At 42.9% G+C, this 17,178-nt stretch overlaps 1 protein-coding gene across 1 annotated transcript in view; it reads left to right on the forward strand.

The window, feature by feature from the left end:
• Positions 1–17,178, forward strand: part of itga9 (integrin, alpha 9) — a 422,554-nt gene that overhangs the window by 240,153 nt on the left and 165,223 nt on the right. The window contains exon 18 of the mRNA XM_072263117.1: positions 8,068–8,218. Within this exon, the coding sequence (XP_072119218.1) occupies positions 8,068–8,218 (151 nt within the window). The remainder of the gene's footprint in view (positions 1–8,067; positions 8,219–17,178) is intronic.

Raw genomic sequence — 17,178 nt, forward strand, 5'->3', positions numbered from 1 at the left:
TCATTGTTGCTGGTGGGTTTCCAGGTCTGGGAATCAAAAAGATTGCAGATGTTGGAAACCAGAAATAAAAACAGAAAATGATTGATGCACACAGCAAATCAGACAACAGATGTGCGTAGAGAAACAATTAATGTTTCAGGGCACTTCATTGGAACTGGGAAAGAGAGAAACAAGTTTGGTTTAGATACCAGTAAAGTTGGAGGAAAGGGTTGAGTAAATGAAGGGAATTTCTCTTGGGTTGAGACCACATGACCTAATGTAACACTTAAGGAGCAATTGAGCTCAGGTTAAGCTTCACACAGACGTACCATATTAATCTGATTTTTAAATCGATTACCTGATGAGGCTTTCTGTCACATAGCTGCTCAAATTTCTCATATTGGCCTGTTTTGAGTTCCAATTAAAACTCTTTAGTGAATTGCTGGATTGAGAACCTGGTTGTATAGCACATGTACAACTATCCAGCCTGTAAATGGTAGTGCAGTTCACACTCTTCCTGCCACATTGACACATATCCCATATTTGAGTATTGCCTTTGGCAGTCTTACCTGCCTGCACATTGCTCTCTGTGCTTGAGCTAGAAGAGTACAGTGGTAGATTGCCAAGTCGTTGGGCCTCAATTTGCTCCAAAAAGCTTGAGGTGTTATTTGAAAGATACATATTTTCTGAAATGCTAATGTGCTGTCTGATGCAACACACATAAAAAGCTGGAGAAACTCATCAGGTCGGGCAGCATCAATGAAAATAAATAAATTGGCAATGTTTTGGGCTGAGGCGCTTCATCAAAACTAAAAAGAAAGGGGGAAGATGCCAGAATAAAAAGGTGGGTGAAGGGGAAGGAGAACAAACTAGAAGCTGATGGATGAAACCAGGTGAGTGAGAATGGAGTGGAGAAGGAATCTGGTAGAAGAGGAAAGTGGACCATGGAAGAAAGGGAAAAAGGAGGGGTATCAGGGGAAGGTGATAGGTAAGTGAGGAGAAGAAGAGAGAGGCCAGAGTGGAAATATAAGAGGGAAGGGGAGAAGGAAAAAACAATACCAGAAGGAGAAATCGAAGTTCATGCCATCAAGTTGAAGGCTACCTAGATGGAATATGAAGTGATGTTTCTTCACCTTGAGAATGGCCTTATTATGGCAGAAGAGGAGGGAATATACCAACATGTCGGAACAGGAATGGGGATAGGAGTTAAAATAGTTGACCACTGGGAAATTATGCTTTTGGCAGATGGAGCAGAGTTGTTTGACAAAGCGGTCCCCCAACTTGCATCAGGTCTCATCAGTTTAGAGAAGGCTCCATTAGGAGCACCAGGTGCAATAGACTATCTCAACAAATTCACAGGTGAAGAGTTGCCTCACCTGGAAGGACTGTTTGAGTCCTGAATATAGGTAAGGGAGGAAGTAAATGGGCAAGGGTAGCATTTCTGTCACTTGCAGAGATATGTGTTAGGACAGAAATTAGTGGGGAGGGATGAATAGAAAAGGGAATCATGAAAGGAATGATCTCTGCAGAAAGCAGAGTTGGGAGGGGAAGTAAAGATGTGTTTGGAGATCGGATCCTACTGAAGGTGGCAGAAGTTGCGGAGAATAAAGTGTTGAATGTGGAGGTAACAACAAGAGGAATTCTACCCTGTTGAGGCGATGGGGAGATGGGGTGAGCATAGGTGTCTGGGAAACGGAGGAGATGTGAGTGAGGGCAGCTTTGATGATGAAGGAAGAGATACCCTGTCCTTTGAAGAAGGATATCTCTGATGTCCTGGAAAAGAAAGCCTCACTTGGGAACAGATGCGGTGGAGACAAGGGAATGGAGAAAAGAGAATTGCATTTTTGCAGGAGACAGGGTAGGAACAGGTATGGTCAAGATATCTGTGGTATTCCGTATGTTTATAAAAAGCTATTGGTAGACATTTTGTCTCCAGAGATGGAGACAGAGAGATTGAAAAAGGGGAGAGAAATGTTAGAAGTGGACCAAGTGAATTTAAGGGCTGAGTGGAAATTAGAGGCAAAATTGATGAAATTGACGAGCTCAGCATGGATGTATGATGCAGCATCAATGCAATTGTCAGAGTACTGCAAAAAGAGTTAGGGAGCATTACCAGAGGAGGTTTGGAACACGGACTGTTCCTCATAGCCAATGAAAAGGCAGGCATTGCTGGGGCCCATGCCATCTGGTGCTGCCTGTTGATGACAGACTCCCACTATCCAGGCCATGCTCTCTTCTTGCTGCTGCCATCAGGAAGGAGATGCAGGAGTCTTAGCTCCCACACCACCAGGTTCAGGAACATTATTTACCCTACACACATCAAGCTGTTGAACCAGCATAGATAACTTTGCTCACTGCAACTCTAAACTGATTCCACAACTTAGAGGCTTACTTTCAAGGACTCTACAATTCATATTCTCAGTAATGTTCACTTTTTAAAAATTTGCATAATTTGTCTTCTTTTGCACATTGGTTGTCAGTCTTTGTTTACATTCTTTTTCATTAATTCTATTGTATTTCTTTATTTCCTGTAAATGCCTGCAAGAATATGAATCTCAAGGTATTTTCTGGTGGTATATATGTACTTTGATAAGAAACTTACTTTGACTCAGGAATTCAATAGGCATTGGTTCAGTTAGTGTTGACGTCAAACTCTTTCATACATGTGGTGGTAGGATTGGGAAATCAACAGGAAGAAATTCTGTCACTTTCATGGGGGAGTGGGGTGGATCCAAGAGTTGATCACAGTGATGGAATGGGGAAACCAAGAATTGGAGATGAGAGTGGGGGCAGAGAGGCAGGGATAGGTAGCAGAAGATCAGCATGGGCATTTTTGACATTTTGGGAAAATAACCAGATCCAGTGTTGCAGACCATTGGCTTAAGGGTTAGAACAGGGTTTGGTGGTGTGATATGTGTGTTGGTTCAGGAGGGGGTGTGCTTGTGGGAGGGGAGGTATAGTTCAGTAGCCAAAGGATAAAGGTAAGTAATTCATCAGTCCTCAGTCTGCAATCACTTAGTCTGAGTCTGTGTATTGGAACAATCTAAATGTAACAGCTGACACTGGGATTCCCTTTCTGGCCTTTTTTCCCTCCTTGATACAAGCTAAACCCTGAGTTATACTCAGGTGTTTTGACAGTTGAGCTCTCACTAATTTCCTGTGAAGGACCAATTCACTTCACTGACTGCAGCAGACACTGGTGCCCGTTCTAGGACATCCCCCCACAGTTCAAAAAGTCATGTTGCATGAGAACAAAAGTAATGATTTCCATTCCTGATGTGGAACTCATGCCAGGATTGAAAGAGCTATACATGGCAGACAAGTGTGGTTCACCTCAAGTGAGCATGGGAGCACGGTAGTTAAGTAGTGGACTTTGAGGCATTGTTCTGGGCCAGTGAATCAAAAACATCCACTTAAATCCCAACATGCATCTGGGGAATAACTAAATGAATGTGGAATTTGAGAAGAACCATGGCAACCTCAATAAGCACAAAACTGCTGGAACTGTTGTGGGAACTCCTCTTGTTTACTAATGTGCTCCGGTTGGCCCTGGATAGGATTCCAGATTCACTGCTGCCTCCTCATTTGAGGGGTGGTTAGGATGCATATTAAATGCCTGTGTTGTGAGAACCAATCACATTTTGTCAACAATGTAAGGAGTGATGCGAAATAAACTTGAAAATATTGCAAGTGTGTTTTCCTCCAGGAAAAGTTTTCATTTGGGCGTGGACATCATATTGCTGGTAAACAGAATTATCCAATTGAATTTTGAGGCAATATCAATAACTTCAATTGCAACTTCATATATCTGAGAACTGCAAGTAGACTGTTTAAGGGACTGTGGAGTTATGATATCGCAACTCTGTTCTAAGTTTTCCATTCACCCAGTACTTGGCTCTTTAAACGTTGGGAGGAAACCTGTTTAATGTTCTGTGGTTGAATCACATCATGTGTCATAAAATTTGGAGAAACAGTTTATAACACTCTGCATCCCTCCCCACCCAGCTCTAAAACCACTGATTCTTTCAATGTTCAGACTTTCCAGTCAGTCGTTCTGCCAGTTCTCTTCAATGAAAACATTCGGTCTCAGAGTTTGCCTTAACAGCAACTGTTTGTCTTTTGACTGTATTTCACTCTAGTTTTGCTGGGAAAGCAGCCCAATCAATTTTCCCATCTTGTACTTAGATGTATTATACACATTCTTACTTACAATCACGAAGATTTATTCAGACTTTTATTACAATTCTGGTCATAGTGGAAAGTAAAAAATAAACCACTTGGCTCTTTTTAGTGATTTTTTTAAAAAATCTTTCACTTACTGTTTCATTTGACACTTTGAACACTTGTTACACTGTAAAGCTACAGATAAAACATATTAGCTCAACCTTTCCATTTTGAGCTTCTTGGCATATCTCAGTACATTGCTTGAGTATATGTAGCAATCTAATAATATATATTGAAAAACAAACACTAGAAACCTGAAAAAAAACAGAAATGCTGGAATTAGCCTGTTTTAAAGGACATGTGCAACAACAGGAGGTCGGATGAACTTGGGTTTTCTTCTCTGGAGCAACAGGGGCTGAGGGGAGTACTGATACATGTTTATAAGATTATCAGAGGCATAGATAGAGTAGACAGGCAATATCTTTTTCCAAGGCTTGAAATGTCTAATACCAGAGAGTGTGCATTTAAGGTGAAAGGGGGTAATTTCAAATGAGGTGTGAGGGGCAAGTTTTTTTTACTCAGAGAGTGGCGGGTACCTGGAAAACACTGCCTGAGGTAATGGTAGAGGCAGATACATTAGGGACTTTTAAGAGGCATTTAGTTAGAAATGTGAATGTGAGGAAAATGGAAGGATATGGACATTGTGTAGGTAGAAGAGATTAGTTTAGTTAGCCATTTGATTACTATTTTAATTAGTTGGTACAACATTGTGGGCCAAAGGGCCTGTCCCTGTATTGTACTCACAACACGCTGGAGGAACTCAGCTGGTTGGGCAACATCCGTGGAAATGATCAGTCAACATTTCCACGGACGCTGCCCAACCTGCTGAGTTCCTCCAGCATGTTGTGAGTGTTGCTTTGAACCTAGCATCTGCAGAGTATTTTGTGTCCTGTATTGTACTGTTCTATATTCTAAATATTTAGTAGGTCAGTCAGAATTTATGGAGAGAGCAACTGTTAATGTTTCAGGTCTATGGTTTTTGATCAGAACATTTCATTTCTGAATATTTCAGATTTCTACTATCAGTAATTTCCTCTCAGTTGAAAAGTCAGTCTTTATAATATTCAACGTCTCAGACAGCAAAAGTTACAAGAACTTGGATTGGACAAGTAATGAGGAGGATGAAATTGACGAGCTCAGCATGGGTGCAGGAAACAGCACCAATGTAGTCGTCAATGTACCGAAGGAAAAGTTGGGGAGCAGTACCAGAATAGGTTTGGAGCACAGACTGTTCCACAGAACCAGTGAAGAGGCAGGCATAGCTAGGGCCCATGTGAGTTCCCATAGCTACACCCTTAGTCTGAAGAAAGTGGGAAGAGCCAAAAAAGAAGTTATTAAGTGTGAGAACCAGTTCCGGCAACCGGAGGAGGGTAGTGGTGGTGGGGAACTGGTGAGGTCTATTATCCAGAAAGTAGCGGAGGGCTTTGAGGCCTTCTTAATGGGGACTGGAGGTGTATAAGGATTGGACATCCATAGTGAAAATGAAGCGGTCGGGACCGGGGAACTGGAAGTTATTGAAGAGGTGGAGGGCATGGGATGTATCCCGGATGTAGGTGGGGAGAGACTGAACTATGGGTGACAAAATGAGTCCAGGTAGGCAGATACAAGTTCAGTGGGACAGGAGCACGCAGAAACTGTGGGTCTACCGGGACAGTCAGGCTTGTGGATCTTGGGGAGGAGGTAAAACCGAGCGGTGCGGGGTGTGGGAATAATGAGTTTAGCAGAGTTCTTAGAGTTCTGAGATAACTGATCTATATTCATTCATATACTATGAATACATACCCCAATAATTTATCAAATATATACACCCTCATCAGTAGTATCCCTCTTTGCTTTTTTTTTGTTCACCCCATTAATATCTCACTATTTCACATGCTTCTTAAACTGGGGACTCTTAGGAAATGGGAGAGGAAGAATTGTGTGCTTGTATGTGAGATGAAGAAAGTGAGATAGAAGGGAAGGGTGGGGAAAAACCTTGAGAAATAGAAGGACTTTTTAAACAAAGACTACATTAGGGATAATAATTTTTACCTATATGTATATTCAAAAGTAATATGCAGTGAATTCCATGCTACCTGAAATTGAATGGATTGGGATATTTTGTGTAAAGTCCATACGTGAGGTTTATGCTGAACATCAAACCTCGGTGTTAAATAGGCAGAGTGTTGTAAACATCATTTTTGGGAAGAAAACTTTGTCTTCTGTTTAACCTGCTCATTTGAGTAAATTGGAGTTTGTATTGTAACTTATGGAGATTTATTGCTACCACTAACTTGCTTTACATTTATCAGACAAAAATAATTCCATCCCCTTCTGTCCCTCTCAGTGATAAATAAACTCTTGCGTCCCTTCACTTTGACTTCCTCTCGAAATTATCCAATGAGATTGCAAAGCCTTCTCTGAATCAGAATCCGAATTGGGTTTAATATCACCGGCATGTGTCGTGAAATCTGTTGTCTTTGCAGCAGCAGTACAATGCAATAATAATAGAGAGAAAAAGCATGAATCACAGTAAGTATATATATAAAATAATTAAATTAAGTAAGTAGTGCAAAGATAAAATTTTAAAAAGTAGTGAGGTAGTGTTCATGGGTTTAATGTTCATATTTGAAATTGATGCCAGAGAGGAAGAAGCTTTAGGTGTGTGCCTTCAGGCTCCTGATGGTAGCACTGAAAAAAGGCATGTCCTGACTCGCAGGTGTCCTTAGTGACGGATTCTGCATTTTTTTGAGACATGGCTTCTTTAAGATGTCCTGGATACTTTGAAGGCTAGTGCACATGATGGAACTGACTAATTTTACAACTCTCTACATCTTATTTCGATCCTGTGCAGTTGCTACCCCACTTCCCCCATACCAGACAGAGACGCAGCCAGTTAGACTGCTCTTCTTGGTGCATCTGTAGAAATTTGTGAGTGTGTTTGGTGATATAACAAATCTCCTCAAACCCTGAATGAAGTATAGCCGCTGGTGTGCTGCCTTTGTAGATGCATCAATATGTTGGGTCCAGGATAGATCCTCAGGGATATTGACATCCAGGAACTTGAAATTGCTCGCTCTTTCCATTTCTGATCACTCCATGAGGACTGTTGTGTGTTTCCTCATCTTACCCTTTCTGAATTCCACAATCAGTTCTTTAGACTTGCTGACATTGCGTACAAGGTTGGTGCTGTGACACCAGTCAACTAACTGATATCTCACTCCTGTACGCAGTCTCGTCACCATCTGAAATTCTGCCAACAATAGTTGTGGCGTCAACAAATGTATAGATGGCATTTGAGCTGTGCCTCATCACACAGTCATGGGTGTAGAGAGAGTAGAGCAGTGAGCTAAGCACACATCCCTGAGGTGCGCCGTTGTTGATTGTCATCGAGGTAGAGCTACAGTTTCCGATCTGCACAGATTGTGGTCTCCCAGTTAGGAAGTCGAGGATCCAGTTGCAGAGGGAGGTACAGAGCCGTTTTTTTTCCTGTGCATTTTAAAAACAAGTTTCTAAAGCTAGCTCCAAGTTACAATTTTCAGAATTAGAGCCATTGCATTTAATGAAACCTGCTTACTTACGGAAAGGGGCAGTCTAGCCCACCAGAAGCACACACATTAATTAGGAAGGACATTTAAACTCTTCATTGAGGACAATCCAAAATTGGGACCATGTTTCTGGAGCAGTGAGATTACAGCACTGTTGTATGACCATGCCACTCATGAATAGGGTCAGTTTAATGGTTATTGCCGTCACCAAGCATTCAAATTTAGCTTTAGAAACTTGTTATTAAAGGTCACAACAAGCAACTTATCCCAACAGCAACTAGTCTTTGAAGTTTGAACAATTCAACATTATCATTTGTGTTTCTAATTTTATTTTCAGCTTTGATAGACACAAGACTTTCCTGGCACTGGGGGCAGTGAAGAACATCTCTGTGAATGTGACCATTTTAAATGCTGGGGATGATGCATATGACACCAATGTTTACTTTAACTTCTCTCAAGAGCTCTTCTTCATCAAGATGTGGCAGAAGGTTAGTAATCCGTAAACAACAGGAATTCTGCAGATGCTGGAAATTCAAGCAACACACATCAAAGTTGCTGGTGAATGCAGCAGGCCAGGCAGCATCTCTAGGAAGAGGTACAGTCGACGTTTCAGGCTGAGACCCTTCATCAGGACTAACTGAAGGAAGAGTTAGTAGGTTAGTAGATGCTGCCTGGCCTGCTGCGTTCACCAGCAACTTTGATGTGTGTTGTTAGTAATCCATAGATGCATTTTGAGATCACAAAGTTTAAAACTTTTGGTCCTTTTGCAACTGATGCAGAGCCTGTGCCTCAGTTCTCTTTTTTTGGACTCTGAGCTCCCAGTGGAGCACAGGCCAGTGATGACCTCTCGTCTCCATTGTCCAAAGTTGATGGTCTGGTTGGAGTTCATCAATGTTTCTGTTATCTACTGTATGGGGGTTTGGCTTATACAGCTTCACCAGAGCCCTGTTGGCTGTTTCCACCTCTCACGATGGGGACGTAGGGTTGGACTTTGAAAGGCCTGTGCCTGAGTTGAGAATGATTAAAAATAAGGGTGCTTTTCCATGTTTCTGAAGGTTAATTGTTCATTGTTACATGCAGAGTAAGTTGCTGTGAGATTATAACCATTTCTTTGGTTATAACTGTTATGTTTGTAACTCTAAAACATAAAGCTAAATGAAAGGAAAAAGACGGGAGCCCAGGAGAACTTGACTCAGTTTAGTTTTTATTTTAAGTGAGCTGCACACATATCATGTGGTAGCATCATGACATACCTGTATGCAATTCCCATGATTTTACTTGTAATTAATTATGTAAACAACAAAAAATACTTATAATATTACTTGAATATTACTGTAATATCAAATAAACAATACTTATCCCTGCTTAGCTATAAACTTCAACTCAATATAGAATGCGTCTCAACTATGTACACAGTGCCATACAGACATCCACAGCATAGCAAATTTTAAATTGCCTGATCCAAGCTTAAAATTTAACCTCTGTGAAGGATTGCTTACTCTTGTTGGGATAACATCTTTCCTGACAAGGTGGTCACACTGTGCTTGGCAGGTGAGACTTGTAGGTGTGGAAACAATCTCGGGTTCTGGGGCCTCCTCCATGGTGGTTGTAGGAGTTGAATCGGGGACCGCAGAAAGTGGTTCTGACAGCTCTGGACACCTTTCTCTCCTTCCTTTTTCTTCTAGTTTGTGCGTCTTGATCTTGGGAAGATGCATTTAGTTCATTGGAATATTCTCGTATTAATCCTTCTGTTGCTCACGTTATGATCTGATCTCTCCTCTTCGTTTTCTCATCCACAACATAATCTGGACGAATCCACTGTTTCTGTATCTCCATTGACTCTTTTTTTTGGCCTTCCATTCATCCAGCTGGGCTTTGGTCTTTGCATCTACTTTTACAAGCAGCTTTTTGTCTCTCACTTGAATTTCATGCAATAACCTTAATGCAGGCAGAGTAGATTCTGGTTCTTTAACTCACAAAAGCTGAATGCTTGCAACTTTCCTGAAGCTCCTTGAACTCTCTTCCAACTTACAACCAAGCCATGTTTCAAAAGTAACTGCCTGAGAAGCTTTCTCAGATCGATTGCCGACAAAACCTGTTGCAGTCGGACCACTGCTTTTGTCATTTTAACGATTCCTCTAAGCAGCATGGTCCTTCCTTGTTCCTATATGCTTTTGAACCAGAGGCATAGAGTTGGCATCAACACCTGTTTGCCCTCTGTGGGGTAATGGTTCGTGGTGTACAGCATGGAGACAGTTGTGGCATCATCCAACACCTTTCTTAATTCACTTTCAGTTGACTCTATTACAGCAAGTTGTGGATGGATCTCCAACTAAGTTGTAGTTGTCTCAGCCAGTCACATCTCCACAATTCTGGCCCTCCTGTTTTTACCACATACAAGCCCAATGTGACTTATTGTTTGTTGTATTTCACTGTTACAAATGTCATTCCCACAGGAGTTATCTTTTTGTTAGTATAAATTCTTAGTTGGATATTATTATTAGATTATTAGATTATGAGGACACGCAGTCCTCTTTTATTGTCATTTAGTAATGTATGCATTAAGAAATGATACAATATTCCTCCGGTGTGATATCACAGAAACACAAGACAGACCAAGACTGAAAAACTGACAAAAACCACATAATTATAACATATAGTTACAACAGTGCAAGCAATACCGTAACTTGATGAAGAACAGGCCGTGAGCACAGTAAAAAAGTTCAAAGTCTCTTGAAAGTCCCACATCTCACGCAGATGGGAGAAGGAAGAAAACTCTCCCTGCCATACCCGGCCACAGTCTGACTCTGAGTCGTCTGAAAACTTCGAGCTCCGACACCGAGCACCATCTCTGCTGAACGCTTCGACCCCAGACCAGCAGCAGGAAAAGCCGAGGATTTTGGGGCCTTCCCTCTGGAGATTCTCGATCGCACAGTAGCAGTGGCAGCGAACCGGGCATTTCAGAGGTTACTCCAGATGTTCCTCCGTGCTCTCACGGCTGTCTCCAGCAAATCAAAATTGTGCACGGCCCCTATTTAACAAATACGATATCATTTCACCGGAAAGGCTATGCGCGCTGCATCGCGCTGCCATCTTCTCCTCCCTGCAGGCTACAATTCAATATCTTTGAAATACCATTCAAACTCACTTTGTGGAATGACTGAAACATCCAAACCAGTGTCCTGTTCCATTTTAATTAATTGGCCGTTTGCTGTCTTGGTCGTAATTCTTATGGATTGACTGACAGACTGCTGAAACACATATGAAGCCAAATGCCACTGTTGCCACGACAAACTTTATTTTTTTAAACTCGACTGTTTCTCTCTCTCTCTCTCTTCTGAAGAGATACCAGCTGTGCTTTTTTTTAATTGACCATTTCTTGCTACATTTTTTATAACTTGTATGTCTCACTGTGCTTCAATGGGTAGGTAGTCGTCCCAGGTTTGATTAAAATTTCCTCGTCGCCACTGTTAAGTTTTGTAACTCTAAAACATAAAGTTAATTCAAAGGAGAAGTATGGGAGCCCAGGAGGACTTGACTTAGTTTTTACTTCAAGCAAAGAACATGCATATCACGTGGTAGTGTCATGACAGATGCAACTCACATATTTTTACATATAACCCGTAATGAATTATGTAAACAATAAAGGATTCTTAATCAAACAATATATTTACAATTTTGCTCAAATATTACTGAAATATTAAATACATAACAGTAGCCTAAAGCACAAGTTGTCTCCAGTTAAGGGAAAATGTACGGATTACAGGAAAGCAAAGTTTGTGCTTGTACTTCAAACCTTACCTAATAAGAAGGACTGAATTTTTGATTGGAATGCACTGATAAAAAAAAATATTTCAATGAAATTAGTAGTTGGTGTAGTGACTTGAATTCCAGTTCAGTTGGGCAGCTGTGTCCAAGTTTCTCATGTTTCTTTTGAATTTCTCAGCTTTGAATTCCGAACTTTGCTTCACAGTAAATCAGCTGAGTATGCAGTTCCTGCAATTGTAGTTTTGGTTAAATGGCCTTCTATTAAAATCATTCTGTATTTTTTTTTATTTTAAAAGAAAATCAAATCCCATTGGATTTGAACTGGATCTTGCCAGTTTTACACTGAATGATCCAAACTGTTGTTGATGGTATTGTTAACATTCAGTAGCAGATATAAATGTGTCAAATGTAGCTATGCAGGTTCTGAAAGAGGTAGATGAAGAGATTGTGGAGGCAATAGTAATGATCGATAAAGAATCACTGGATACTGGAATGGTTCCACAGAATTGGAAAATCACTACTGTTAGGCCACACTTCAAGAAGGGAGGGAGGCAAAAGAAAGGAAGTTATGGGCTAATCATCCTGACTTTAGAGGTTGGCAAGATGTTAGAGTGTATTGTTTAGGATGAGGATTTGGGATTCTTGGAGGCACCCAAAAGAAAAGCCAAAGTCAGCATAGCTTCCATGAGAGGAAATCTTGCCTGACAAATCTTTTGGATTGCTTTCCCAAATTGCCTGCTCCTATCCCTCTCCAGCTCTATGGTAAAGGACATAGAGTTGTGATCAGCATCTCCAAAATGCTGTCCCACTGAGAGATCTGACACCTGATCAGATTCATTTCCCAGTACCAGATCAAGTACACCCTCTCCTCTAATTGGCTTATCTACATATTATGTCAGGAAATCTTCCCGAACACACCTAACAAACCTATCTGCCTATTCTTCCTCATAAATTCCCTGCAAGATGTCTCAACTTGTGCGCCAACCACCCCATCCTCTGCCTCTTCAGTTTGGTTTCTACCCCCTTGCAAATCTAGTTTAAACCCTTCCCAACATCATTAGCAAACCTCCCTCCCAGGATATTGGTTCTCCACCAGCTCCAGTGCAACCCGTCCCACTTGTACAGGTCACCCCTTCCCCAGGAAAAGTTCCAATGATCCAAGAACTTGAAACCCTGCCCCCTGCACCAACTCCTCAGCCACTCACTTGTCTGAGCTTTCTTCCTGTTCTGACCTTCCTTAGCTCATGGCACCCGGAGTAATCTGGAGATTATCACCTTGGAGGTCCTGCTCTTCAGCCTCCTTCCTAACTCCCTAAACTTACAATGCAGGATCTCTACCTGTCTCCTGCCTATGTCACTGGTACCAACATGTACCACAACCTCTGGCTGCTCACCCTCCTCTTCAAGAATATTCTGCAACCACTCAGAGACATCTTAGACCTTAACACCCAGGAGGCAACACACTACCCGGAGGCAACACACTACCCTGGTGTTTCTTTTGCTGCCGCAGAATCTCCTCTGTCCCCTTAACTATTGAGACCACTATAACTATTGCTCCACGTGACTTCACCCTACCCTTCTGAGGCTCAGAGCCAACCACAGTGCTATTGGTCAGACTGCTATTGCCTTGCTCAGATAGGTCATTCCACTCAGCAGTATCCAAAGGGGTATACCTGTTGCTGAATGGCCACAGGGGGACCCTGCACTGACCTCTTTCTCTCTTTACCTCTCTCGATGTTCACCCATCTACTTCCTGAATTCTGCACTCTGGGAGTAACCACCTGCTCAAATATCAATTACTCTGCATCCCAGATGATCCTAAGTTCATCCAACTCCAGCTCCAGCTCCTTCGTGCGGTCTTTCAGGAAAAGGAGTTGACTGCACTTCCCACAGATGTAGTCATCAGGGAGACTATCAGGGTGCATGAATTCCCACATCCTACAGGAGGAACATTCCACTGCCATATCTGCCACATCCTGACTGCACTGTACAATGGGCAACCAAGGCCAAACCAGCAATAACAAAAGGAAAAACCTACCCTTCTTGCCCGCTTCTTTGGCCTCAGCCTCTTCTCGTCAAAGCCTCTGAGTTCCTACTCTGACTCTAGCCCCCGCTCCAATAATTGCTGCTCCGCTAGACCCTACCTATCTTTTATGGTTTAAAAAAATAAGAAAAACCCACACGCAAGGAGAAGGAACTTGGTGGTGCTCCACCTGCCTTCCGCTGCCGCTAAATTGTTCTGGGGCAATTGAACATCTTACAGTTAAGTGCTGGCCACAGTACTGCTCAGGGGATTTATCATTGTGTTCACCACTGCTGTCTACGTCCTCCCAAGTGCGACCACGAAGGACACACTGGGAGAGCTGTACAGTATCATCTGTTCTCTACAAAACAAGCATCCGAATGGCCTCTTCATAATTGCAGGAGATTCTAATCATGTTAACCTGCAGGACATTTTACCCAACATGTCACCATGGCCACTAGGGGAACAAACAGACGCGGTACTTATAAAGCCATCCCACGTCCTCATCTTGGTCTCTGTGACCACATCTCCTTAATGTTAATCCCAGTGCTGAAAATGGAGAAACCAGTCAAGAGGACCATCCCTGTATGTCCTAATAAGGCAACATCAATGTTTTGGGACTGTTTTGAACACACTATCTGACAGATGTTGAAGGAGGCCGCCACAAACAGAGAAGACACAGACCTCGAGGAATATGCCTCATTTGTCATTGGCTACATCTGTAAGTGTGTAGACGACATTGGTACCTCAAGAACAGCCATCTCACAGCATAGCCAGAAGCCCCTGGCTGAACACAGAGGTGTACTCCCTACTAAAGCCTGGGACCTCCCTTCAAGTTTGGAGACAGACAGCTCTCAGATAAGTTGAAAGAAAGCTCATCTTAGGCATCAAGAGGGCAAAGACTGCCTACACACAAAAATTTCAGGATCTCCTGTCTGATAGTGATCCCCGACGTGTGGCAGGGCATCAAGGGCATATACAAGGAAATACAACGTCAACTGTACAAGTGGTGCTTCCCTCTCTGGAAACTCCAAAAATGTTATGCACACTTCAAGGCAACACAATGCCAGTCACGAAAGTTATCTTCTCCCAGGTGAGCAGTCACTGTCTGTAACAGCAGCTGACGTGAGAAGGACTCTGCAGAGACTCAACTCTCTTAAGGCGACCAGACCAGACAACATCCTCGGCCAAGTACTCAAGGAGTGTGCACACCAGCTCACTGATGTCTTCACGGCCATCTTCACTCATCCAGGCTGCTGTTCACATGTTTCCAATCCCTGTACCAAAGAACTCTAGACCTTCAGAACTGAACAACTGCTTCCTGGTGACACTTATGTCACCAGGAAGCACTTTGAATGGCTGGCAATGGCACCTCCTCCTCAGACTTCCTAATGAACAGACCTCAGATAGTCAGGATGTACAACCGCTTCTCCCTCCCCATCATCCTCAACATGGGTGCCCCCCAGGGCTGTGTGCTGAGCCCTTTGCTGTACACTCTGCTCACACATGACTGCACAACTGAACACCCGAGTAGTCACATTGACAAGTTCACTGATAACACGACAGTGGTGGGGCTCATCACCAACAATGATGAGATAACCTACAGAGAGGAGATGGAAGAGCTCGAGGCCTGGTGACAGACAAATAACCTCTTCCTCAATGTCAGCAAGGCAAAGGAGATAGTTATTGACTTCAGGAAAACTCGCACCACTCACACCCTCGTTACATCAGTGCACAGCAGTGGAAACTGCAAACAGTTTCAAACTCCTGGGAGCACACGTTTCACACAATTTCTCATGCTCCCAGAACGCATCCTAGACAATCAGGATGGCTGACCAACCCCTCCACTTTCTGAAGAGGCTGAGGAGAACCGGACTATGCACATCTATACTCAAGTCATTCTACAGATGAACAGCAGAGAGCATCCTTGGTATGGAAGCTACACTGCAGCAGATAGGAAGGTTCTACAGGACGTCAAAACTGCCAGTGCATCACCGGCACCAGCCTAACCACCATCAAGGACATATGCACAGAAAGGTGCTTGTAAAAAGGCCAGTAACATCATGAAGGATCCCACCCACCCTGCTCATGGAGTGTTTGATTCACTTCCATCTGGGAGGAGGCTACATAGCATCCATGCCAGACCACCAGACTCAAAATTAGTTACTTTTTCCAAGCTGCACAACACCACAGCTCACTAACCCACCCTGCCATACCCCCAACCCACTACTACTTTATTATTTCCTCTCTGATTTATTTTATGTACTGTGACGAAAAACCAAGTTATCAGAAGATTGATGTAAATGAGGGAGGTAAGTGAGACAATGGAGAAACATTCCAAATGTTAATGAGAGAGGAGAAGAGAGATTAACGAAAAGAGACACAGTTCCGAGTATTGTCAGACCGGTTGCTTTGAACCTGAACTGTTTGAAGTTTGATGGACAGGCGATACCCCAGCAGGGGGATAAAAGGAACAGGTTCGCTAAGGCAAGAGACACCACGAGATCACGAGGTAACGAGACCCTGGAAGTGCGGTGTGTCCCCACAAGTTGGTGGAAGTTTGGAGGTCTGGTCGCGGGACCGACCATAGACGCACAGGGTGAAAAGGTACGATCGGCGGGAACCTGGTGTGTGTGTCTGCCCTTGCCTGGGTGCCGGGTTCACCGCAGAAGAACGATCGTATCCGGAACGGAGGGGTCACAGTCGGTAACCTCAGAAGACATTAAAAGGGCTCGCCCGAAAGCTAACTGCGAGGAGCATCAGAGGTCTGTCTGACTCCAATTTGCATATTCGCGCTCTCTCTCTCTCCAACGGCACAACAGCGATTGCTGCGAACTGTACTCAGCTGAACTGAACTCTGCGTCACTTGAGACTGATCATTTTACCCCTAGACTGCGATAGATAAATTGGTTCCCATTTATCCTAGTTCTGTGTACATGTGGGTTTTATCATTGCTAACCTGTTGCATTTATATCCTTACGATTAGAGTACTGTGTTACTTATTTCTTTAATAAAACTTTCTTAGTTCCAGTAATCCAGACTCCAACTAAGTGGTCCATTTCTGCTGGTTTGGCAACCCAGTTACGGGGTACGTAACAGTACAGACACTCCTGTATCTATTGTCTGTATAAGGAGTAAAAGAGAGATGAGAGTGGATATCGGACCGCTGGAGAGGTAGTAATGGGGTACAAAGAAATGGCATATGAACATAATAGATATTTTGTGTCAGTCTTCACTGCAGAAGATGCTAGCAGTATGCCAGGAATGTGAGAGTGTTGGGGCAGGAGTGAATGCAGTTACTATTACTAAGGAGAAGGTGCTTGGGAAGCTGAAAGGTCACCTGGACCAGATGGTCTATACTCCAGGGTTCTGAAAGAAGCACTGTAGCTGAAGAGATTGCGGAGGCATTAGTAATGATCATTCAATAATCATTAGATTCTGGAATGGTTCCTGAGGACTAGAAAATTGCAAATATCGCTCCCCCTTTAAGAAGGAAGGGAGGCAGAAGAAAGGACAAGTTAGCTTGACTTCAGTGGTTGAAAGATGTTGGGAGTCCATTATTAAGGATGAGCTTTTGGGTTACTTGGAGGCACATAATAAAAAAGATCAAGGTCAGCATGGTTTCCTCAAGGGGAAGGAAATCTTGCCTGACAAACC

This window comes from Mobula birostris, chromosome 1 (assembly GCF_030028105.1).
Source record: "Mobula birostris isolate sMobBir1 chromosome 1, sMobBir1.hap1, whole genome shotgun sequence".
Taxonomy (NCBI): domain Eukaryota; kingdom Metazoa; phylum Chordata; class Chondrichthyes; order Myliobatiformes; family Myliobatidae; genus Mobula; species Mobula birostris.